The 24,710-nt window shown below is 46.8% G+C and overlaps 1 protein-coding gene across 1 annotated transcript in view; it reads left to right on the forward strand.

Moving 5' to 3' along the window:
• Nucleotides 1-24,710, forward strand: part of LOC135549435 (stAR-related lipid transfer protein 13-like) — an 85,214-nt gene that overhangs the window by 19,070 nt on the left and 41,434 nt on the right. The window contains 1 exon segment of the mRNA XM_064979404.1: nt 3,207-3,237. Coding sequence (XP_064835476.1) covers nt 3,207-3,237 — 31 coding nt within the window.

The raw sequence follows: 24,710 nt of genomic DNA on the forward strand, positions 1-24,710 counted from the left end.
GTATATATTGTATATATTGTGTGTATGTGTGTCTCTGTGTGTGTATATATTGTATATATTGTGTGTATGTGTGTCTCTGTGTGTGTATATATTGTATATATTGTGTGTATGTGTGTCTCTGTGTGTATATTGTATATATTGTGTGTATGTGTGTCTCTGTGTGTGTGTATATTGTATATATTGTGTGTATGTGTCTCTGTGTGTATATTGTATATATTGTGTGTATGTGTCTCTGTGTGTGTATTGTATATATTGTATATATTGTGTGTATGTGTGTCTCTGTGTGTATTGTATATATTGTGTGTATGTGTCTCTGTGTGTGTATTGTATATATTGTGTGTATGTGTGTCTCTGTGTGTATATTGTATATATTGTATATATTGTGTGTATGTGTGTCTCTGTGTGTGTATTGTATATATTGTGTGTATGTGTGTCTCTGTGTGTATATTGTATATATTGTATATATTGTGTGTATGTGTCTCTGTGTGTGTATTGTATATATTGTATATATTGTATATATTGTGTGTATTACATTTACATTTACATTTAAGTCATTTAGCAGACGCTATTATCCAGAGCGACTTACAAATTGGTGAATTCACGTTCTAATAATAATAATAATATATAATAATAATATAATATATCCCATTTAGTAGACGCTTTTGTCCAAAGCGACTTACAAGTCGGCTGGGGCCACTACTTTTACATATGGGTGGCCCCTGTGGGTATATATTGTATATATTGTGTGTACGCTTGGCGTTGTAAGCGCCATGCTCTACCGACTGAGCCACACAGGAACGGGCCACCGCCTTCTGACATCCAGTGGAACAGCCACTTTACAATAGTGCATCTAAATCATTAAGGGGGAGGGGGGTGAGAAGGATTACTTATCCTATCCTAGGTATTCCTTGAAGAGGTGGGGTTTCAGGTGTCTCCGGAAGGTGGTGATTGACTCCGCTGTCCTGGCGTGTGTCTGTGAGGGAGTTTGTTCCACCATTGGGGGGCCAGAGCAGCGAACAGTTTTGACTGGGCTGAGCGGGAACTGTACTTCCTCAGTGGTAGGGAGGCGAGCAGGCCAGAGGTGGATGAACGCAGTGCCCTTGTTTGGGTGTAGGGCCTGATCAGAGCCTGGAGGTACTGCGGTGCCGTTCCCCTCACAGCTCCGTAGGCAAGCACCATGGTCTTGTAGCGGATGCGATATATTGCTTCAACTGGAAGCCAGTGGAGAGAGCGGAGGAGCGGGGTGACGTGAGAGAACTTGGGAAGGTTGAACACCAGACGGGCTGCGGCGTTCTGGATGAGTTGTGTCTGTGTGTGTATTGTATATATTGTGTGTGTCTGGGGTTTGATGGCACAGGCAGGGAGCCCAGCCAACAGCGTGTGTTGCAGTAATCCAGACGGGAGATGACAAGTGCCTGGATTAGGACCTGCGCCGCTTCCTGTGTGAGGCAGGGGCGTCTCTGTGGATGTTGTAGAGCATGAACCTACAGGAACGGGCCACCGCCTTGATGTTAGTTGAGGACGACAGGGTGTTGTCCAGGATCACGCCAAGGTTCTTAGCGCTCTGGGAGGAGGAAACAATGGAGTTGTCAACCGTGATGGCGAGATCATGGAACGGGTAGTCCTTCCCCGGGAGGAAGAGCAGCTCCGTCTTGCCGAGGTTCAGCTTGAGGTGGTGATCCGTCATCCACACTGATATGTCTGCCAGACATGCAGAGATGCGATTCGCCACCTGGACATCAGAAGGGGGAAAGGAGAAGATTAATTGTGTGTCGTCTGCATAGCAATGATAGGAGAGACCATGTGAGGTTATGACAGAGCCAAGTGACTTGGTGTATAGTGAGAATAGGAGAGGGCCTAGAACAGAGCCCTGGGGGACACCAGTGGTGAGTATATATTGCGTGGCGTGTGTATAGACAGATTCTCGCCACGCCACCTGGTAGGAGCGACCTGTCAGGTAGGACGCAATCCAAGCGTGGGCCGCGCTCGGAGATGCCCAACTCGGAGAGGGTGGAGAGGAGGATCTGATGGTTCACAGTGTCGAAGGCAGCCGATAGGTCTAGAAGGATGAGAGCAGAGGAGAGAGAGTTAGCTTTAGCAGTGCGGAGCGCCTCCGTGATACAGAGAAGAGCAGTCTCAGTTGAATGACTAGTCTTGAAACCTGACTGATTTGGATCAAGAAGGTCATTCTGAGAGAGATAGCGGGAGAGCTGGCCAAGGGCGGCACGTTCAAGAGTTTTGGAGAGAAAAAGAAAGAAGGGATACTGGTCTGTAGTTGTTGACATCGGAGGGATCGAGTGTAGGTTTTTTCAGAAGGGGTGCAACTCTCGCTGTGTCTTGAAGACGGAAGGGATGTAGCCAGCGGTCAGGGATGAGTTGATGAGCGAGGTGAGGTAAGGGAGAAGGTCTCCGGAAATGGTCTGGAGAAGAGAGGAGGGGATAGGGTCAAGCGGGCAGGTTGTTGGGCGGCCGGCCGTCACAAGAAGCGAGATTTCATCTGGAGAGAGAGGGGTGTAGAAAGAGGTCAGAGCACAGGGTAGGGCAGTGTGAGCAGAACCAGCGGTGTCGTTTGACTTAGCAAACGAGGATCGGATGTCGTCGACTTCTTTTCAAAATGGTTGACGTGTGTAAGTCATCTGCAGAGAGGGTGGAGGGGGAGGAGGGGGAGGAGGATTCAGGAGGGAGGAGAAGGTGGCAAAGAGCTTCCTAGGGTTAGAGGCAGATGCTTGGAATTTAGTGTCTCTGGAAGAAAGTGGCTTTAGCAGCAGAGACAGAGGAGGAAAATGTAGAGAGGAGGGAGTGAAAGGATGCCAGGTCCGCAGGGAGGCGATTTTCCTCCATTTCCGCCGGCTGCCCGGAGCATATTATGTTCTGTGAGCTCGCAGTGAGTCGTATTGAGCCACGGAGCGGGAGGTGTCTCTGTGTAGGACCGAGTGTCGGCCTGGAGGATAGGGGACATAGAGAGTCAAAGGATGCAGAAAGGGAAGAGTGGAGGGTTGAGGAGGCAGAATCAGGAGATAGGTTGGAGAAGGTATGAGCAGAGGGAAGAGATGATAGGATGGAAGAGGAGTATAGTATATATTGCGGGGGAGATAGAGCGAAGGTTGGGACGGTGTCTCTGTGATACCATCCGAGTAGGGGCAGTGTGGGAAGTGTTGGATGAGAGTCGAGTAGTATGATACTCTTTTGTCTCTGTTTCTTGTCAGGGTGGACCCAGGATGACCAGCCCATCAACAGGTAACATTCCCTTTAGTGGGTGTTTATCACACACACACACACACACACACACACACACACACACACACACACACACACACACACACACACACACACACACACACACACACACACACACACACACACACACACACACACACACGCACAGAGTGTTTGTGTATCTTCCCGTCTCAATAGCGAGAAGGGTCACTCCACACGTAAATTTAGCAGAAGAGCGTTGATATTGCTTGTACAGTGAGTTCTGGTTCTGTCACGAAATTGAATTTAAAAAGTGATCAGTTTGTTACGTTCAAGTTGAATTATGAATTATTTTAGTTCATCGCTCTCTAAAAATGCTGATTTTAAAAAGCAAGGGAACCAGTCACATGGTTAGCGACTCGTTTTTCAACCACATTTCTTGTTAACGAACTATACTTTTGACTTTCTTATCTACTTTGTGCATGACACAAGTCATTTTTCCAACAATTGTTTACAGAGATTATTTCACTTATAATTCACTGTATCACAATTCCATTGGGTCAGAAGTTTACGTACACTAAGTTGACTGTGCCTTTAAAGAGCTTGGAAAATTCCAGAAAATGATGTCATGTCAATTAGCCATAGCTTTAGAAGCTTCTTAAAGGCTAATTGACATCATTGAGTCAATTGGAGGTGTACCTGTGGATGTATTTCAAGGCCTACCTTCAAACTCAGTGCCTCTTTGCTTGACATCATGGGAAAATCAAAAGAAATCAGCCAAGACCTCAGAAAAGAAATTGCAGAACTCCACAAGTCTGGTTCATCCTTGGGAGCAATTTCAAAATGCCTGAAGGTACCACGTTCATCTGTACAAACAATAGTATGCAAGTATAAACACCACGGGACCACGCAGTCATCATACCGCTCCAGCATCTTCACAAGGTCCTTTGCTGTTGTTCTGTCTCCTAGAGATGAACGTACTTTGGTGCGAAAAGTGCAAATCAATATCAGAACAGGACCTTGTGAAGATGCTGGAGGAAACAGGTACAACTGTATCTATATCCACAGTAAAACGTGTCCTATATCGACATAACCTGAAAAGCCGCTCAGCAAGGAAGAAGCCACTGCTCCAAAACCACCATAAAAAAGCCAGACTATAGTTTTCATCTGCACATTGGGACAAATATCCTACTTTTTGGAGAAAAGTTCTCTGGTCTGATGAAACAAAAATAGAACTGCTTGGCCATAATGACCATCGTTATGTTTGGAGGAAAAGCCAAAGAACACCATCCCAACCGTGAAGCACGGGGGTGGCAGCATCATGTTGTGGAGGTGCTTTGCTGCAGGAGGGACTGGTGCACTTCACAAAACAGATGGCTTCATTAGGAAGGATAATTATTTAGATATATTGAAGCAACGTCTCAAGACATCAGTCAGGAAGTTAAAGCTTGGTCGCAAATGGGTTTTCCAAATGGACAATGACCCCAAGCATACTTCCAAAGTTGTGGCAAAATGTCTTTAAGGACAACAAAGTCAAGGTATTGGAGTGGCCATCACAAAGCCCTGGCCTCAATCAAATAGAACATTTGTGGGCAGAACTGAAAAAGCGCATTTGAGCAAGGAGGCCTACAAACCTGACTCATTTACACCAGCTCTGTCAGGAGGAATGGGCCAAAATTCACCCAACTTATTGTGGGAAGCTTGTGGAAGGCTACCAGAAACGTTTGACCCAAGTTAAACAAATTAAAGGCAATGCTACCAAATATGAATTGAGTGTATGTAAACTTCTGACCCACTGGGAATGTGATGAAAGAACTAAAAGCTGAAATAAATCATTCTCTCTGACAATTATTCTGACATTTCACATTCTTAAAATAAAGTGGAGATCCTAACTGACCTAAGACAGGGAATTCTTTACAATGATTAAATGTCAGGAATTGTGAAAAACTGAGTTTAAATGTTAAGTGTATGTCAACTTCCAACTTCAACAGTATTCTCCAATTTAGGCCCTCCTCCTTCTCTCCAACCCTTACATCTTTTATGGTTAGACAGGAAGAGGAAGTGATGGGGTAATAAACCATTGTTTCTCCATTAAGGGGATCTGATCTAACCTCAACCTCATTGATGTCTAATCCAGATTTCCAGGAATTGTGAAAAACTGAGTTTATAAGTATGTATGTGAACTTCCGACTTCAACTGTTAAACGACTATTAAACGACATAGTTGAAAGTTGAAAGTTGCATTGTGTGTAGAAATCCGAAGAGGATGGCCAATAGAGAGAGAGGTGGGCTGAGGGGAAACCGAAGGTTGGAATGTGTGTCATGACTTCAGCCTGTTGGGGCGGTGCTCGGTGGTCGTCGTCGCCAGCCTGCTAGCCGCCACCGATCCCTTTTTCATTGTCTGTTTGTTTTGTCTTATTAGTTGCACCTGTGTCTATTTGTGTGCTTGATGGGCTCTGGTTTCTCTTTCTCTGCGCCTGATTTTTACTCACACACCCGCGTAACAATGAGGAACTGAAGTCAAGTGGGAGTGAAGTTGCTGGGCGGAGTTTAGAATGACGGTCAAAAGATAAAAGTTAAAAAAATAAAAAATATACTGTCCAAAAAAAACCACCAAAATAAGGAACGTTGTTTCATTCAATGCCTGTTTTGCCACGCAAGTGATTGTAAGCGTGCACACATGGACACATACACACGTAAACATGCACTGAATCGTATCCAGCTGTTTTGTTTTCCTGTCTTTTGTTGTTGTTTTCTTTTTACAATTTTGTTTTTGTTGTTGGTTGTTGATGCATTGGGCATTTTCGGGGGGGGGGGGGGGGCTGGTTCGAGTCCCCAATTTGACTGGATGGGGGATCTGTGCTTGTGCCCTTGACTCTGTTGCTCTGGGTTGGATGGGTTAGATGACTGAGTGTATAGTGGCTTTACTGGAGGTAGTTTGGACATTTTGTTTTATTCTAAATAAATACATTTTGAATGTTGTTCACATTTTGGATTGTGTCCTTTCTTATTGACTGGCACATGGCGACCACGGGGAGTTGTCATGGCGACAGGGTGTCATTCTGTGTGTTTTTACTGGGCCGAAGTGTTTACATGAATATGTGTGTTCAGGGTGGCACCACCAGCCTAGACACGGGTCACGTTACTGTCGCTGATAGTCCAGCAGGATGAGGGCAGTCTGGGTAATGGCACCCCAGAGGCTGCTGGGTCATGCTACAACCGAAAGAAAAAGAAAGGATGTGTGTGTGTATCCATGCTACACTCGACCTCTCAGGAGACAGGGTGTCTGTGAGTGTGAGTGTGTGTGTGTGTGTGTGTGTGTGTGTGTGTGTGTGTGTGTGTGTGTGTGTGTGTGTGTGTGTGTGTGTGTGTGTGTGTGTGTGTGTGTGTGTGTGTGTGTGTTCATGCCACTTTCAACCTCTCAGGAGACAGGGTGACTGTGTGTGCATTTATGCCGCTCTCGGGCTGAACTTGCACTCACACATGAACCAACAAAAGAGTGTGTGTGTGTGTGTACAAAACGTATTAAAACACACAGTTTTGCAATGGTCTACAGTAGCCTCTAGGGTAGCAACATGGTGTAGCAGGACGACAGCTAGCTCATTGTCTTCGATACAAAACCTAGGAGGCTCGTGCTTCTCATCCTACTTATGTTAGCTAGCTGGCTAAGGATATCCAACACGGCTACTCTTCGAAGTCAAGGTAAGCTTTCGGTTTTATAAATGTATTGCCACTGGGGTCCCGTCGGTGTAACTGCTTGCTGTACACTGTACTGCGTGATTGTACGCATGGATTAGATTGTGTATTTACTAACATGTAGTTCTAGTAGCTATGTTGACTATGATTCTACGGGGGGAAAACGATGTAGGCTGCATAGCGGTTATGATATAAAGGAGGCTTGGAGTTTCTTTCGGGTGATCACAGATGAAAAAAAAAATGTGCAAAATAATTCATTAAAAATCCTACAATGTGATTTTCTGGATTTTTTTTTCTTCTCATTTTGTCTGTCATAGTTGAAGTGTACCTATGATGAAAATTACAGGCCTCTCTCATCTTTTTAAGTGGGAGAACTTGCACAATTGGTGGCTGACTAAATACTTTTTTGCCCCACTGTAGCTGTTGTGTTGAGCACTGAAGTCCATAAGCGAATGGAAAAGGTGAACGAGAGCGTAGATTAGGTAGTAGGCGTAGATTAGGTAGTAGGCGTAGATTTGGTAGTAGGCGTAGATTAGGTAGTAGGCGTAGATTAGGTCTGGGCGATGTGGCCAAAATATCACATCACGGTATTTTTTCTAATTTTGGATGGTATGACAGTATTTTATGTTTTTAAATAATGAAAGTTCTATTTTTTCTTTATAAGTGTGAAGATGGCAACACCTACATTCACATACATTCCATGTGATTTCAATGTGATTCAAAGTGATTTCTTCGTCCATTCTGATTGGTTCATACTGTTAATTTAAAGGATCTGCGTTCCGTCAACCGGACAGTTGTAAATCATCTTGCTCTGAATTATCATCCAAAGGGTCCCAGCGATAACATGAAGTGTCGTTTTGTTAGATAAAATCATTTTTCATGTCCTAAAAAGATCCATATAGCAAGATCGGTTTTGTATTTCCACTCGTTCAATTTGCAAAGAAAGAAATCTGTGAAAATCTCACCCAAAACCTTGTTTCAACGAGTCAAATCACATTCGTATCTATTCCTCAGAGATCCTAGAAGGTAGCAAGACTTCACTATTTCCTAGGGTATCCTATAGGAGACCATAATTGGTCAGAGAGCGACGCCTTCATGGCACGCCGGGCGGCCATCTCTTGAACGACTGTATCTTTGTCAAATAAGCACCAATCGGGATCAAGCAAAACTAGCTTGATAGCCGGAAACCATGTATATGTCATAAAATGTAGCTCCTAACCTTGTTTGGACAAAAATGATAAGTTATGAAATCTGGTTGTTTTGCAAATGTTAAACATATAATATGTCTACTAATAATGAAAAAGCTAAATCAAAGTCCAACAGATCTGATGATATTCTTGCAGCAATGTTTTATATCAATGTGAATGTCTCCTTCACGATTTGCCCAAATGTACCTTTGGGACTTTACACTAAAAGTCTTGTTGTTAACTCATTTGTCCACAAGATGGCAACAGTGTATCAGAATGACAAACAGATTGACCAGCGATAACTACAACCTTTCTCTTGCATTTCAAAGATGCTGGTAGAAAAAAGACTGGTTGTTTTTTTTTCTTTGTATTTTCTTCTACCAGATCTATTGTTTTATATTCTCCTACATTCAATTCACATTTCCAAAAACTTCAAAGTGTTTCCTTTCAAATGGTATCAAGAATATGCATATCCTTGCTACAGGGCCTGAGCTACAGGCAGTTAGATTTGGGTATGTCATTTAGACGAAAATTGAAAAAAATATATAATAATATAATATATAAAATATTAAAATATAATAATAATAATATATATATATAATAATAATATATAATAATATATAATAATATAATATAATAATAATAAACCTGTAGGAGCTGCTTTGATGTTTGCAGAGAACGACAGGGTGTTGTCCAGGGTCACGCCAAGGGTATTTGTACTCTGGGTGGGTGACGTGGAGTTGTCAACCATGATGGTGAGGTCTTTAAGTGGGCAGGCATTCCCCGGGAGGAAGCGCAGCTCTGTCTTGTGGAGGTTGAGCAAGAGGTGGTGGGCCGATATTCAAACTGACATATCTGCCAAGCACGCAGAGATGTGTGCCGCCACCTGGGTATCCGAAGGGAGAAAGTAGAAACGTAGTGAGTTTCATCCGCAGGGAGGATGAAATCCAAAAGTGTGCAGAGACTGAGACACCCAGCCCTGAGAGGGTGGAGGGGAGGATCTGATAGAGACTGAGACACCCAGCCCTGAGAGGGTGGAGATGAGGATCTGATAGAGACTGAGACACCCAGCCCTGAGAGGGTGGAGAGGAGGATCTGATAGAGACTGAGACGCCCAGCCCTGAGAGGGTGGAGAGGAGGATCTGATAGAGACTGAGACACCCAGCCCTGAGAGGGTGGAGAGGAGGATCTGATAGAGACTGAGACACCCAGCCCTGAGAGGGTGGAGAGGAGGATCTGATAGAGACTGAGACACCCAGCCCTGAGAGGGTGGAGAGGAGGATCTGATAGAGCCTGAGACACCCAGCCCTGAGAGGGTGGAGAGGAGGACCTGATAGAGACTGAGACACCCAGCCCTGAGAGGGTGGAGAGGAGGATCTGATAGAGCCTGAGACACCCAGCCCTGAGAGGGTGGAGATGAGGATCTGATAGAGCCTGAGACGCCCAGCCCTGAGAGGTGGACCTGATAGAGCCTGAGACACCCAGCCCTGAGAGGGTGGAGAGGAAGATCAGATAGAGACTGAGACACCCAGCCCTGAGAGGGTAGAGAGAAGGATCTGATAGAGCCTGGGACACCCTGCCCTGAGAGGGTGGAGAGGAGGATCTGATAGAGACTGAGACACCCAGCCCTGAGAGGTGGACCTGATAGAGCCTGAGACACCCAGCCCTGAGAGGGTGGAGAGGAAGATCAGATAGAGACTGAGACACCCAGCCCTGAGAGGGTAGAGAGAAGGATCTGATAGAGCCTGGGACACCCAGCCCTGAGAGGGTGGAGAGGAGGATCTGATAGAGACTGAGACACCCAGCCCTGAGAGGTGGAGAGGAGGATCTGATGGAGCCTGAGATACCCAGCCCTGAGAGGGTGGGAGAGGAGGATCTGATAGAGACTGAGACACCCAGCCCTGAGAGGAGGATCTGATAGAGACTGAGACACCCAGCCCTGAGAGGGTGGAGAGGAGGATCTGATAGAGCCTGAGACACCCAGCCCTGAGAGGAGGATCTGATAGAGCCTGAGACACCCAGCCCTGAGAGGGTGGAGAGGAGGATCTGATAGAGCCAGAGACACCCAGCCCTGAGAGGGTGGAGAGGAGGATCTGATAGAGACTGAGACACCCAGCCCTGAGAGGAGGATCTGATAGAGACTGAGACACCCAGCCCTGAGAGGGTGGAGAGGAGGATCTGATAGAGCCAGAGACACCCAGCCCTGAGAGGGTGGAGAGGAGGATCTGATGGAGCCTGAGACACCCAGCCCTGAGAGGAGGATCTGATAGAGCCTGAGACGCCCAGCCCTGAGAGGGTGGAGAGGAGGACCTGATAGAGCCTGAGACACCCAGCCCTGAGAGGAGGATCTGATAGAGCCTGAGACACCCAGCCCTGAGAGGGTGGAGAGGAGGACCTGATAGAGCCTGAGACACCCAGCCCTGAGAGGGTGGAGAGGAGGATCTGATGGTTCACGGTCAACAAAGTGTCAAGGAGGTGGGAAAGAGAGTTGGAAAGAAAGAAAGAAATGGAAGGCATACGTCAGGAGGTTGAAGTTGTAAAGGCCCGAGAGCCATCATCAGTAAATGAGCTTATCAAGGTGTCTAGCTCATTGAGGAACTCTAAGGGCACCTGGTGAGACATGGATGACAACAATGTTACGCTTGAGTGGACAAGTGACAGTGACGCCACCGAATTCAAATGAGGAGATGGACAGGTGAGAGAGAGGGAGAAAAGAGAACACCTCCACCTAGGAGACATGAGTAGCCCTGTGCCATCCCCGTGACGACCAGATGATCTCGGACTATGAGAGAAAATACAGTCAGATGAGGACAGAGCAGCTGGAGTAGCAATGTTCTCTAGAGTGATCCATGTCTCCATCATGGCCAAAATGTCAAGATGAACTTGGCAGTCCCAAACGCTGCCAGAGAATTCCACATGTGTTTTGCGCGCAGGGTACTAGATTAGATAGATACTAAATTAGATTTGCAACCTAGGGACAGGAAGCATCTGTAAAGCTCACAGGGAGAGAAGCAAACAAGTATAGAAAACAAATACATAATTGACAAAGATATAAAAGAGCAAAATGAGATAATGTGTAAATAACTAGGTAAGATACTCAAGTGAGAGAATGCATTTAACACCATAGTGCCCTCCAAGCTCGTCATCAAGCTCGAGACCCTGGGTCTCGACCCCGCCCTGTGCAACTGGGTACTGGACTTCCTGACGGGCCGCCCCCAGGTGGTGAGGGTAGGCAACAACATCTCCACCCCGCTGATCCTCAACACTGGGGCCCCACAAAGGTGCGTTCTGAGCCCTCTCCTCTACTCCCTGTTCACCCACGACTGCGTGGCCACACACGCCTCCGAGTCAATCATCAAGTTTGCTGAAAAACAGCTTCTATCTCAAGGCCATCAGACTGTTAAACAGCCACCACTAACATTGAGTGGCTGCTGCCAACACACTGACTCAACTCCAGCCACTTCAATAATGGGAATTGATGGGAAATGATGCTTACACAATGCTGTCTAATATAATGTTTACATACCCTACATTACTCATCTCATATGTATACGTATATACTGTACTCTATATCATCTACTGCATCTTTATGTAATACATGTATCACTAGCCACTTTAACTATGCCACTTTGTTTACATACTCATCTCATATGTATATACTGTACTCGATACCATCTACTGTATCTTGCCTATGCTGCTCTGTACCATCACTCATTCATATATCCTTATGTACATATTCTTTATCCCCTTACACTGTGTATAAGACAGTAGTTTTGGAATTGTTAGTTAGATTACTTGTTGGTTATTGCTGCATTGTCGGAACTAGAAGCCCAAGCATTTCGCTACACTCGCATTAACATCTGCTAACCATGTGTATGTGACCATTAACATCTGCTAACCATGTGTATGTGACCATTAACATCTGCTAACCATGTGTATGTGACAAATAAAATTTGATTTGATTTGGACTGGATCCTTCCTCTCATAAATCTGCAGAACAACTGGAACCTTCTTAGTTTTGGTGACGGTCTTAGTTTTGGTGACGGTGTTAGTTTTGGTGACGGTGTTAGTTTTGGTGACGGTCTTTGTTTTGGTGACGGTCTTTGTTTTGGTGACGGTCTTTGTTTTGGTGACGGTCTTAGTTTTGGTGACGGTCTTAGTTTTGGTGACGGTCTTAGTTTTGGTGACGGTCTTAGTTTTGGTGACGGTCTTAGTTTTGGTGACGGTCTTAGTTTTGGTGACGGTCTTAGTTTTGGTGATGGTCTTTGTTTTGGTGACGGTCTTAGTTTTGGTGACGGTCTTAGTTTTGGTGACGGTCTTTGTTTTGGTGACGGTCTTAGTTTTGGTGACGGTCTTAGTTTTGGTGACGGTCTTAGTTTTGGTGACGGTGTTAGTTTTGGTGACGGTCTTTGTTTTGGTGACGGTCTTAGTTTTGGTGACGGTCTTAGTTTTGGTGACGGTCTTTGTTTTGGTGACGGTGTTAGTTTTGGTGACAGTCTTTGTTTTGGTGACGGTCTTTGTTTTGGTGACGGTCTTAGTTTTGGTGACGGTCTTAGTTTTGGTGACGGTGTTAGTTTTGGTGACGGTCTTTGTTTTGGTGACGGTCTTAGTTTTGGTGACGGTCTTAGTTTTGGTGACGGTCTTTGTTTTGGTGATGGTGTTAGTTTTGGTGACAGTCTTTGTTTTGGTGACGGTCTTTGTTTTGGTGACGGTCTTAGTTTTGGTGACGGTGTTAGTTTTGGTGACGGTCTTTGTTTTGGTGACGGTCTTAGTTTTGGTGACGGTCTTAGTTTTGGTGACGGTCTTAGTTTTGGTGATGGTGTTAGTTTTGGTGACGGTCTTTGGTGACGGTGTTAGTTTTGGTGACGGTCTTTGGTGACGGTGTTAGTTTTGGTGACGGTCTTTGGTGATGGTGTTAATTTTGGTGACGGTCTTAGTTTTGGTGACGGTCTTAGTTTTGGTGACGGTCTTAGTTTTGGTGACGGTCTTTGGTGACGGTGACGGTCTTTGTTTTGGTGACGGTCTTTGGTGACGGTGACGGTCTTTGGTGACGGTGACGAGACCGCCGCTTACAGCTGCAGCCGAGAAAACAGGGGAGACTGAAGTACTATTACTGATTGCTGATCCGATAGTAATTGCTGATTGGCTTGCGAAGATGAAGAACACACCTCCCGGTAGTAATTGCTGATTGGCTTGCGAAGATGAAGAACACACCTCTCGGTAGTAATTGCTGATTGGCTTGCGAAGATGAAGAACACACCACCCGGTAGTAATTGCTGATTGGCTTGCGAAGATGAAGAACACACCTCCCGGTAGTAATTGCTGATTGGCTTGCGAAGATGAAGAACACACCACCCGGTAGTAATTGCTGATTGGCTTGCGAAGATGAAGAACACACCTCCCGGTAGTAATTGCTGATTGGCTTGCGAAGATGAGGAACACACCTTCCGGTAGTAATTGCTGATTGGCTTGCGAAGATGAAGAACACACCTCCCGGTAGTAATTGCTGATTGGCTTGCGAAGATGAAGAACACACCTCCCGGTAGTAATTGCTGATTGGCTTGCGAAGATGAAGAACACACCACCCGGTAGTAATTGCTGATTGGCTTGCGAAGATGAAGAACACACCTCCCAGTAGTAATTGCTGATTGGCTTGCGAAGATGAACACCACACCACCCGGTAGTAATTGCTGATTGGCTTGCGAAGATGAAGAACACACCTCCCGGTAGTAATTGCTGATTGGCTTGCGAAGATGAAGAACACACCACCCGGTAGTAATTGCTGATTGGCTTGCGAAGATGAAGAACACACCTCCCGGTAGTAATTGCTGATTGCCTAGGAGAAGAGAAACCACCACCACAAAAACACTCACAAATTGAAAAAAAATGACAGAGTGACCTCATGGGTGGAATGTTATTCAAATGTTCAGAATTTTACAATTAATAAACGTAAATAAATAAAAAATGCAGCCAAAAATCTTGTTACATTTCAGTCTTCTGTGATGGTTATAAAGTTTAATACTTGGATGCAAACTCAACATTTCAACTCTATATCTGACATGGTACAGGTGTCTTCTTCTTTAAGCCCATAACCATGTGTGTGAGGTGGATACTTCCGTTAACAAAGTAGATTTTGTTTAAGACGACCAAGAAACATTCTCTGTGCGAACCTGATTCAGCCCTCTGCAGTAAAAGGTCATCAACCCTGAAAGTCAGCAGTTAACACACCAAGCGGTAGCAGAGAAAAGAGTCTATGACTTGGGTGACACCGCCTGGTATAGAGGTCGTGGACGGCAGGAAGCTTGGCCCCAGTGATGTACGGGGCAGTACGCACTAGTAGTGGCTTATGGTCGGAGGCTGAGCAGTTACCGTACCAGGCAGTCATTCAACCGGTCAGGATGCTCTCGATGGTGCAGCTGTAGAGGACCTTTTGATGATCTGAGGACCCATGACAAATCTTCTCAGTCTCCTGAGGGGGAAAATATGTTGTCTTAGTGTGTTTGGACCATGATAGCTTGTTGGTGATTTATTTCCCCCTAGCTGGCAGGAGAGTGATGTGATACCGGAGCATCCTCCTTCTACTCTGATCCACAGTTCACACACACACACACACACACACACACACACACACACACACACAGACACACACACACACACACACACACAGACACAGACACACACACACACACACACACACACACACACACACACACACACACACACACACACACACACACACACACACACACACACACACACACACACACACACACACACACACACACTTCCCCACTTCCTGCATATTTCTCTGTATTTTATTATCAGACGATTGATACACAATAAACCTACATTTAGAACCTCTCCTCCTCTCCACCTCTCCATCCATCCCTCCATCCCTCTCTCTCCCTGCGTTGCTATGGTGACAGATGGATATAGAGTTGGCTGTGTTTACGTGAATTTTATATATTCAGAAGTGCATGTATACTTCTGAATAAAACACACAACACTGAACATAGAGTGGAGGAGAGCTGGTATCATAGCAACTTCAGAGTGGAGAAGAGCTGGTATCATAGCAACTTCAGAGTGGAGGAAAGCTGGTATCATAGCAACTTCAGAGTGGAGGAGAGCTGGTATCATAGCAACTTCAGAGTGGAGGAAAGCTGGTATCATAGCAACTTCGGAGTGGAGGAGAGCTGGTATCATAGCAACTTCTGATTGCAGGAGAACTGGTATCATAGCAACTTCTGATTGGAGGAGAACTGGTATCATAGCAACTTCTGATTGGAGGAGAACTAGTATCATAGCAACTTCAGAGTGGAGGAGAGCTGGTATCATAGCAACTTCTGATTGGAGGAGAACTGGTATCATAGCAACTTCTGATTGGAGGAGAACTGGTATCATAGCAACTTCGGAGTGGAGGAGAGCTGGTATCATAGCAACTTCAGAGTGGAGGAGAGCTGGTATCATAGCAACTTCAGAGTGGAGGAGAGCTGGTATCATAGCAACTTCTGATTGGAGGAGAACTGGTATCATAGCAACTTCAGAGTGGAGGAGAGCTGGTATCATAGCAACTTCAGAGTGGAGGAGAGCTGGTATCATAGCAACTTCAGAGTGGAGGAGAGCTGGTATCATAGCAACTTCTGATTGGAGGAGAACTGGTGACTCGCTTCAATACGGAAGTGGTCAGATGACGTAGATGCTACACTACAGGACTGTGTTTCTAGCACAGACTGGAATATGTTCTGGGATTCATCCAATGGCATTGAGGAGTATACCACCTCAGTCATCGGCTTCATCAATAAGTGCATCGACGATGTCGTCCCCACGGTGACCGTACGTACATATCCCAACCAGAAGCCATGGATTACAGGCAACATCCGCACTGAGCTAAAGGCTAGAGCTGCCACTTTCAAGAAACAGGACACGAACTCTTCATTCTCCCTCCCTCCCACCCTCCCTCCCTCCCTCCAAACCACCCACCAAGGCTATAAAAGTAAGTTAAATAGGAAATAATTTAATTTTTTTTAAGAAACAAAAACAATGGACAAAAAAGTTAAATAAAAATTATTTCTCAGCACAAATGGCCACTAGAACAGACATGACTGCTTACCAATCTATGCAAGTTACACTAAGTAAAAGACGGGCTCTCCAAGTATTGTATCAATGGGGACCAGGGTAAGTTGAAACTTCAGTCGGGACCCATGCACAGTGTACCTTCTCCAGAGGCACAGATCACATCACCTCCACTGCATAAAGGCTTTGTTGACTTGCAGTGAAAGTGGTTGTAGAATTGAACTGTTCTTTCTCTGTATTTTGATAATTAGCGTTTATCGTTTATAATTCTGCTCTGCATGAGATTTATTCAGTGTTTTACGTTGTACACATGTTTCTGCAGAATTCTGCGTGCAGTTTCAATTTGGGGTTTGTCCCATTTTGTGAATTCTTAGTTGGTGAGCGGACCCCTGAACTCTCTCTTTCTCTGTCTTTCTCTCTCTCGTTCTCTCTCTCTCCCTCTCTCCCTGTATCTATCTCTCTCTCTCTCTCTCTCTCTCTCTCTCTCTCTCCCCTGTATCTATCGCTTCCTCTCTTCCCTCTTCACTCACCCCCCCCTCTCTCTTTCTCTCTCCCTTCTCTGTCAACTCCATCTCCAGAGTCACTGTAGAGTCCTCGTCCGGTCCCTCTGTGTCAAAGCCACCTGTCAGTCATGTTTTGACCCTATCACAGGGCTCAGCCAGGAAGGTCAGAGGGCAAGTTAACCAACAGCCACCTTGAATACTGAACAGTGTTCTCAGACATTGACTCACACTGAGGGATATAAAAACCTTCTAAACCAGTGGCTCTCACTAATGACCTCAGCGTTCTGGAACATTCTGTTGATGAATCATGATCTGATCCATACTGAACTAATCAATAACCAGACACATCTGAAGGCTCAGTTTCATGCTGAATTTACATTTTACATTTTCTTTCTGGTCGTCGTTAAGTCTATTAAGGGAACTTTGAGTGGTTCAGGACCGGATCCCGATGGACAAATGAACTGTGAAAGGCGCAACGTCAATTGCAGTGGACGCCATTAAAGCTGCGGTTGTCCCGCTTCGCATGTAGCTCTGTTTAAAAGTAGTGAAGGGCTCTGGTCTAGTGTAGTGAAGGGCGCTGGTCTAGTGTAGTGAAGGGCTCTGGTCTAGTGTAGTGAAGGGCTCTGGTCTAATGTAGTGAAGGGCTCTGGTCTAATGTAGTGAAGGGCTCTGGTCTAGTGTAGACTCTGGTCTAATGTAGTGAAGGGCTCTGGTCTAATGTAGTGAAGGGCTCTGGTCTAGTGTAGTGAAGGGCTCTGGTCTAATGTAGTGAAGGGCGCTGGTCTAGTGTAGACTCTGGTCTAATGTAGTGAAGGGCTCTGGTCTAATGTAGTGAAGGGCTCTGGTCTAATGTAGTGAAGGGCGCTGGTCTAGTGTAGTGAAGGGCTCTGGTCTAATGTAGTGAAGGGCTCTGGTCTAATGTAGTGAAGGGCTCTGGTCTAGTGTAGACTCTGGTCTAATGTAGTGAAGGGCTCTGGTCTAATGTAGTGAAGGGCTCTGGTCCAGTGTAGTGAAGGGCTCTGGTCTAGTGTAGACTCTGGTCTAATGTAGTGAAGGGCTCTGGTCTAATGTAGTGAAGGGCTCTGGTCTAATGTAGTGAAGGGCTCTGGTCTAGTGTAGTGAAGGGCGCTGGTCTAGTGTAGTGAAGGGCTCTGGTCTAGTGTAGTGAAGTGCTCTGGTCTAGTGTAGTGAAGGGCTCTGGTCTAGTGTAGTGTAGACTCTGGTCTAATGTAGTGAAGGGCGCTGGTCTAGTGTAGTGAAGGGCTCTGGTCTAGTGTAGTGAAGGGCTCTGGTCTAGTGTAGACTCTGGTCTAATGTAGTGAAGGGCTCTGGTCTAATGTAGTGAAGGGCTCTGGTCTAGTGTAGACTCTGGTCTAATGTAGTGAAGGGCTCTGGTCTAATGTAGTGAAGGGCTCTGGTCTAATGTAGTGAAGGGCGCTGGTCTAATGTAGTGAAGGGCTCTGGTCTAATGTAGTGAAGGGCGCTGGTCTAATGTAGTGAAGGGCTCTGGTCTAATGTAGTGAAGGGCTCTGGTCTAATGTAGTGAAGGGCTCTGGTCTAGTGTAGTGAAGGGCTCTGGTCTAATGTATTGAAGGGCTCTGGTCTAATGTAGTGAAGGGCTCTGGTCTAGTGTAGACTCTGGTCTAATGTAGTGAAGGGCTCTGGTCTAATGTAGTGAAGGGCTCTGGTCCAGTGTAGTGAAGGGCTCTGGTCTAGTGTAGTGAAGGGCGCTGGTCTAGTGTAGACTCTGGTCTAATGTAGTGAAGGGCTCTGGTCTAATGTAGTGAAGGGCTCTGGTCTAGTGTAGTGAAGGGCGCTGGTCTAGTGTAGTGAAGGACTCTGGTCTAGTGTAGTGAAGTGCTCTGGTCTAGTGTAGTGAAGGGCTCTGGTCTAGTGTAGTGTAGACTCTGGTCTAATGTAGTGAAGGGCGCTGGTCTAGTGTAGTGAAGGGCTCTGGTCTAGTGTAGTGAAGGGCTCTGGTCTAATGTAGTGAAGGGTTCTGGCCTAGTGTAGTGAAGGGCTCTGGTCTAGTGTAGTGAAGGGCTCTGGTCTAATGTAGTGAAGGGCTCTGGTCTAATGTAGTGAAGGGCTCTGGTCTAGTGTAGACTCTGGTCTAGTGTAGACTGGTCTAATGTAGTGAAGGGCTTTGGTCTAATGTAGTGAAGGGCTCTGGTCTAATGTAGTGAAGGGCTCTGGTCTAGTGTAGTGAAGGGCTCTGTTCTAATGTAGTGAAGGGCTCTGGTCTAATGTAGTGAAGGGCTCTGGTCTAGTCTAGTGAAGGGCTCTGGTCTAATGTAGTGAAGGGCTCTGGTCTAGTCTAGTGAAGGGCTCTGGTCTAATGTAGTGAAGGGTTCTGGTCTAATGTAGTGAAGGGCTCTGGTCTAGTGTAGACTCTGGTCTAATGTAGTGAAGGGCTCTGGTCTAATCTAGTGAAGGGCTCTTGTCCAGTGTAGTGAAGGGCACTGGTCTAGGGTAGTACAATGCCTATGGAATAGGCTGCCATTTTGGATGGGAACACAACGTTTTCTAACCTTCACATGAGATTTATTTATTTATTTATTATATTTATTCCAGCCGCCATGTCAATTTAAGACATTCCCTCCAAATCCCGGGTTCTGTAAACGTTACGGGATCAAATTCCTCTCCCGGTAGACACCCAGACTTAGCTGTGTGTTTGGTCAGAGGCGCACACACACACACACACACACACACACACACACACACACACACACACACACACACACACACACACACACACACATTGAGTTCTGATCGGCTGTAGCTGAGTCATCTCAGGGAGAATCCCAGGTAGGCTTGACCTGCAAACCTCCTCTCTGCTCCCTCCTCCTAGGGGTTTATCTAGTTCTACTGGGTGGTAGGGGTTTATCTAGTTGTTCTGGGTGGTAGGGGTTTATCTAGTTCTACTGGGTGGTAGGGGTTTATCTAGTTCTCCTGGGTGGTAGGGGTTTATCTAGTTCTACTGGGTGGTAGGGGTTTATCTAGTTCTACTGGGTGGTAGGGGTTTATCTAGTTGTTCTCCTGGATGGTAGGGGTTTATCTAGTTATCCTGGGTGGTAGGGGTTTATCTAGTTGTTCTCCTGGGTGGTAGGGGTTTATCTAGTTGTTATGGGTGGTAGGGGTTTATCTAGTTGTCCTGGATGGTAGGGGTTTATCTAGTTGTCCTGGATGGTAGGGGTTTATCTAGTTCTCCTGGGTGGTAGGGGTTTATCTAGTTCTCCTGGATGGTAGGGGTTTATCTAGTTCTCCTGGGTGGTAGGGGTTTATCTAGTTGTCCTGGATGGTAGGGGTTTATCTAGTTCTCCTGGGTGGTAGGGGTTTATCTAGTTGTTCTGGGAGGTAGGGGTTTATCTAGTTCTCCTGGGTGGTAGGGGTTTATCTAGTTGTTGTCCTTGGAGGTAGGGGTTTATCTAGTTGTTCTGGCTGGTAGGGGTTTATCTAGTTCTCCTGGGTGGTAGGGGTTTATCTAGTTGTTCTCCTGGATGGTAGGGGTTTATCTAGTTGTTTACATTTACATTTAAGTCATTTAGCAGACGCTCTTATCCAGAGCGACTTACAAGTTGTTCTCCTGGGAGGTAGGGGTTTATCTAGTTGTTCTGGCTGGTAGGGGTTTATCTAGTTCTCCTGGGTGGTAGGGGTTTATCTAGTTCTCCTGGATGGTAGGGGTTTATCTAGTTCTCCTGGGTGGTAGGGGTTTATCTAGTTGTTCTCCTGGGAGGTAGGGGTTTATCTAGTTGTTCTCCTGGGAGGTAGGGGTTTATCTAGTTGTTCTGGCTGGTAGGGGTTTATCTAGTTGTTGTCCTGGGTGGTAGGGGTTTATCTAGTTGTTCTCCTGGGTGGTAGGGGTTTATCTAGTTCTCCTGGATGGTAGGGGTTTATCTAGTTGTTCTGGCTGGTAGGGGTTTATCTTGTTGTCCTGGGTGGTAGGGGTTTATCTAGTTGTTCTGGGTGGTAGGGGTTTATCTAGTTGTTTTGGCTGGTAGGGGTTTATCTAGTTCTCCTGGGTGGTAGGGGTTTATCTAGTTCTCCTGGGTGGTAGGGGTTTATCTAGTTGTTGTCCTGGGTGGTAGGGGTTTATCTAGTTGTTCTGGCTGGTAGGGGTTTATCTTGTTGTCCTGGGTGGTAGGGGTTTATCTAGTTGTTGTCCTGGGTGGTAGGGGTTTATCTAGTTGTTCTCCTGGGTGGTAGGGGTTTATCTAGTTGTTCTGGCTGGTAGGGGTTTATCTTGTTGTCCTGGGTGGTAGGGGTTTATCTAGTTGTTCTCCTGGGAGGTAAGGGTTTATCTAGTTGTTCTGGCTGGTAGGGGTTTATCTAGTTCTCCTGGATGGTAGGAGTTTATCTAGTTGTTCTCCTGGGAGGTAGGGGTTTATCTAGTTGTTCTGGCTGGTAGGGGTTTATCTAGTTCTCCTGGGTGGTAGGGGTTTATCTAGTTCTCCTGGATGGTAGGGGTTTATCTAGTTCTCCTGGGTGGTAGGGGATTATCTAGTTGTTCTCCTGGGAGGTAGGGGTTTATCTAGTTGTTCTCCTGGGAGGTAGGGGTTTATCTAGTTGTTCTGGCTGGTAGTGGTTTACCTAGTTGTTATGGGTGGTAGGGGTTTATCTAGTTGTTCTCCTGGGAGGTAGGGGTTTATCTAGTTGTTCTCCTGGGAGGTAGGGGTTTATCTAGTTGTTCTGGCTGGTAGTGGTTTACCTAGTTGTTCTGGCTGGTAGTGGTTTATCTAGTTCTCCTGGGTGGTAGGGGTTTATCTAGTTGTCCTGGATGGTAGGGGTTTATCTAGTTCTCCTGGGTGGTAGGGGTTTATCTAGTTGTTGTCCTGGGTGGTAGGGGTTTATCTAGTTGTTCTGGGTGGTAGGGGTTTATCTAGTTGTTCTGGGTGGTAGGGGTTTATCTAGTTGTTCTGGGTGGTAGGGGTTTATCTAGTTGTTCTGGGTGGTAGGGGTTTATCTAGTTCTCCTGGCTGGTAGGAGTTTATCTAGTTCTCCTGGCTGGTAGGGGTTTATCTAGTTGTTCTGGGTGGTAGGGGTTTATCTAGTTGTTCTCCTGGGAGGTAGGGGTTTATTTAGTTCTCCTGGCTGGTAGGGGTTTATCTAGTTGTTCTGGGTGGTAGGGGTTTATCTAGTTGTCCTGGGTGGTAGGGGTTTATCTAGTTGTTCTGGGTGGTAGGGGTTTATCTAGTTGTTCTGGGTGGTAGGGGTTTATCTCGTTCTCCTGGGTGGTAGGGGTTTATCTAGTTGTTCTGGGTGGTAGGGGTTTATCTAGTTGTTCTGGGTGGTAGGGGTTTATCTAGTTGTTCTGGGTGGTAGGTGTTTATCTAGTTGTTCTGGGTGGTAGGGGTTTATCTAGTTCTCCTGGGTGGTAGGGGTTTATCTCGTTCTCCTGGGTGGTAGGGGTTTATCTAGTTCTCCTGGGTGGTAGGGGTTTATCTAGTTGTTCTCCTGGGTGGGAGGTTTTAACCAGTTCTGACAGGGAGAGTTTTTGCATTGTGTTCTTTAGCTGGTACAGTGTTAATGTATGATTGTGTAATAGTGTCCAGATCAATTCTGATGCATGGACGCATTGACACAGAGACTGTGATGTTTCAGACCCTGGTCACCCCGGTTGTTTTTCTGCTCCAGACTTTAAGGCTTTAGGTTACGCCTCTGGGTTATTCTGGTGCCTCAAGGGTGTAAAATATCTGTTCTTGGTGTATGTGTGTGTGTGTGTGTGTGTGTGTGTGTGTGTGTGTGTGTGTGTGTGTGTGTGTGTGTGTGTGTGTGTGTGTGTGTGTGTGTGTGTGTGTGTGTGTGTGTGTGTGTGTGATGTGTGTCTCCTCTCTCTCCTTTCCTTTCCCCTCCTCTCATCACCCCTCATTTCTCTCCTTTCCTCTCCTCTCATCACCTCCAGTCACCAGTCCTGTCAGCATGTTAACTGTTATAAATTAGCAGCTCTGCTCTCAATATCCCCAACGTGAGTCATACCAGATACCCAGACCCAGGGCAGGAAAGGACAGGACAGGACAGGACAGGACAGGGCAGGACAGGGCAGGGCAGGGCAGGGCAGGGCAGGACAGGACAGGGCAGGGCAGGACAGGACAGGACAGGACAGGCGAGGACAGGACAGGGCAGGACAGGCAAGAACAGGACAGGACAGGGCAGGGCAGGCAAGAACAGGACAGGACAGGGCAGGCTAGGACAGGACATTACAGGGCAGGCGAGGGCAGGACAGGACAGGGCAGGACAGGACAGGACAGGGCAGGACAGGGCAGGGCAGGACAGGCAAGAACAGGACAGGACAGGGCAGGGCAGGCAAGAACAGGACAGGACAGGGCAGGCTAGGACAGGACATTACAGGGCAGGCGAGGGCAGGACAGGACAGGGCAGGACAGGGCAGGACAGGGCAGGGCAGGACAGGGCAGGGCAGGGCAGGGCAGGGCAGGGCAATACAGGGCAGGACAGGACAGGCGAGGACAGGACAGGGCAGGACAGGCAAGAACAGGACAGGACAGGGCAGGGCAGGCAAGAACAGGACAGGACAGGGCAGGCTAGGACAGGACATTACAGGGCAGGCGAGGGCAGGACAGGACAGGGCAGGGCAGGACAGGACAGGGCAGGGCAGGGCAGGGCAGGGCAGGGCAGGGCAGGGCAGGACAGAGCAGGAGGGGCGAGGGCAGGGCAGGGCAGGACAGGACAGGGCAGGGCAGGATAGGACAGGGCAGGATAGGGCAGGGCAGGGCAGGACAGGACAGGGCAGGGCAGGGCAGGATAGGACAGGGCAGGATAGGGCAGGGCAGGGCAGGGCAGGGCAGGGCAGGATAGGACAGGGCAGGATAGGGCAGGGCAGGGCAGGACAGGACAGGGCAGGGCAGGGCAGGGCAGGGCAGGGCAGGGCAGGGCAGGGCAGGGCAGGGCAGGACAGGGCAGGGCAGGGCAGGACAGGGCGGCACACACCTTTTTCTTAAACACGTATTGAAAATATAAGGAGTGTAAGTTTACTCATCTTGAACAGAGATCATCGTTTACAATCGTTTTCCACTACATCACCTTGAAGGATTCTCCATGGGTGTAAAGTGTGCGTGTGTACGTGTGCAGATGTGTTGAGGTAGATGCTTTGGTGTTGAGGTAGATATGTTGGGGTTGAGGTAGATATGATAGGGTTGAAGTAGATGTGTTGGGGTTGAGGTAGATATGATGGGGTTGAAGTAGATGTGTTGGGGTTGAGGTAGATATGATGGGATTGAGGTAGATATGATGGGGTTAAGGTAGATTTGTTGGTGTTGGGGTTGATGCTTTGGTGTCTATGTAGATGTGTTGGGGTTGAGGTAGATATGATGGGGTTTAGGTAGATGTGTTGGGGTTGAGGTAGATATGTTGAGGTAGATGTATTGGGGTTGAGATATATGTGATGGGGTTGAGGTAGATGTGCTGGGGTTGAGCTATATGTGATGTGGTTGAGGTAGATATGATGGGGTTGGGGTAGATGTGTTGGGGTTGAGGTAGATATGATGGGGTTGAGGTAGATGTGTTGGGGTTGAGGTAGATATGATGGGGTTGAGGTAGATGTGCTGGGGTTGAGGTAGATGTGTTGGGGTTGAGGTAGATATGATGGGGTTGAGGTAGATGTGATGGGGTTGAGGTAGATGTGTTGGGGTTGAGGTAGATATGACGGGGTTCAGGTAGATGTGTTGGGGATGAGGTAGATATGATGGGGTTGAGGTAGATGTGTTGGGGTTGAGGTAGATATGATGGGGTTGAGGTAGATATGATGGGGTTGAGGTAGATATAATGGGGTTGAAGTAGATATGATGGGGTTGAGGTAGATGTGTTGGGGTTGAGGTAGATGTGATGGGGTTGAGGTAGATGTGATGGGGTTGAGGTAGATATGATGTGGTTGAGGTAGATGTGTTGGGGTTGGGGTAGATGTGTTGGGGTTGAGGTAGATATGATGGGGTTGAGGTAGATGTGCTGGGGTTGAGGTAGATGTGTTGGGGTTGAGGTAGATATGATGGGGTTGAGGTAGATGTGTTGGGGTTGAGGTAGATATGATGGGGTTGAGGTAGATG

Source organism: Oncorhynchus masou, chromosome 12 (genome assembly GCF_036934945.1).
Source record: "Oncorhynchus masou masou isolate Uvic2021 chromosome 12, UVic_Omas_1.1, whole genome shotgun sequence".
NCBI lineage: Eukaryota > Metazoa > Chordata > Actinopteri > Salmoniformes > Salmonidae > Oncorhynchus > Oncorhynchus masou.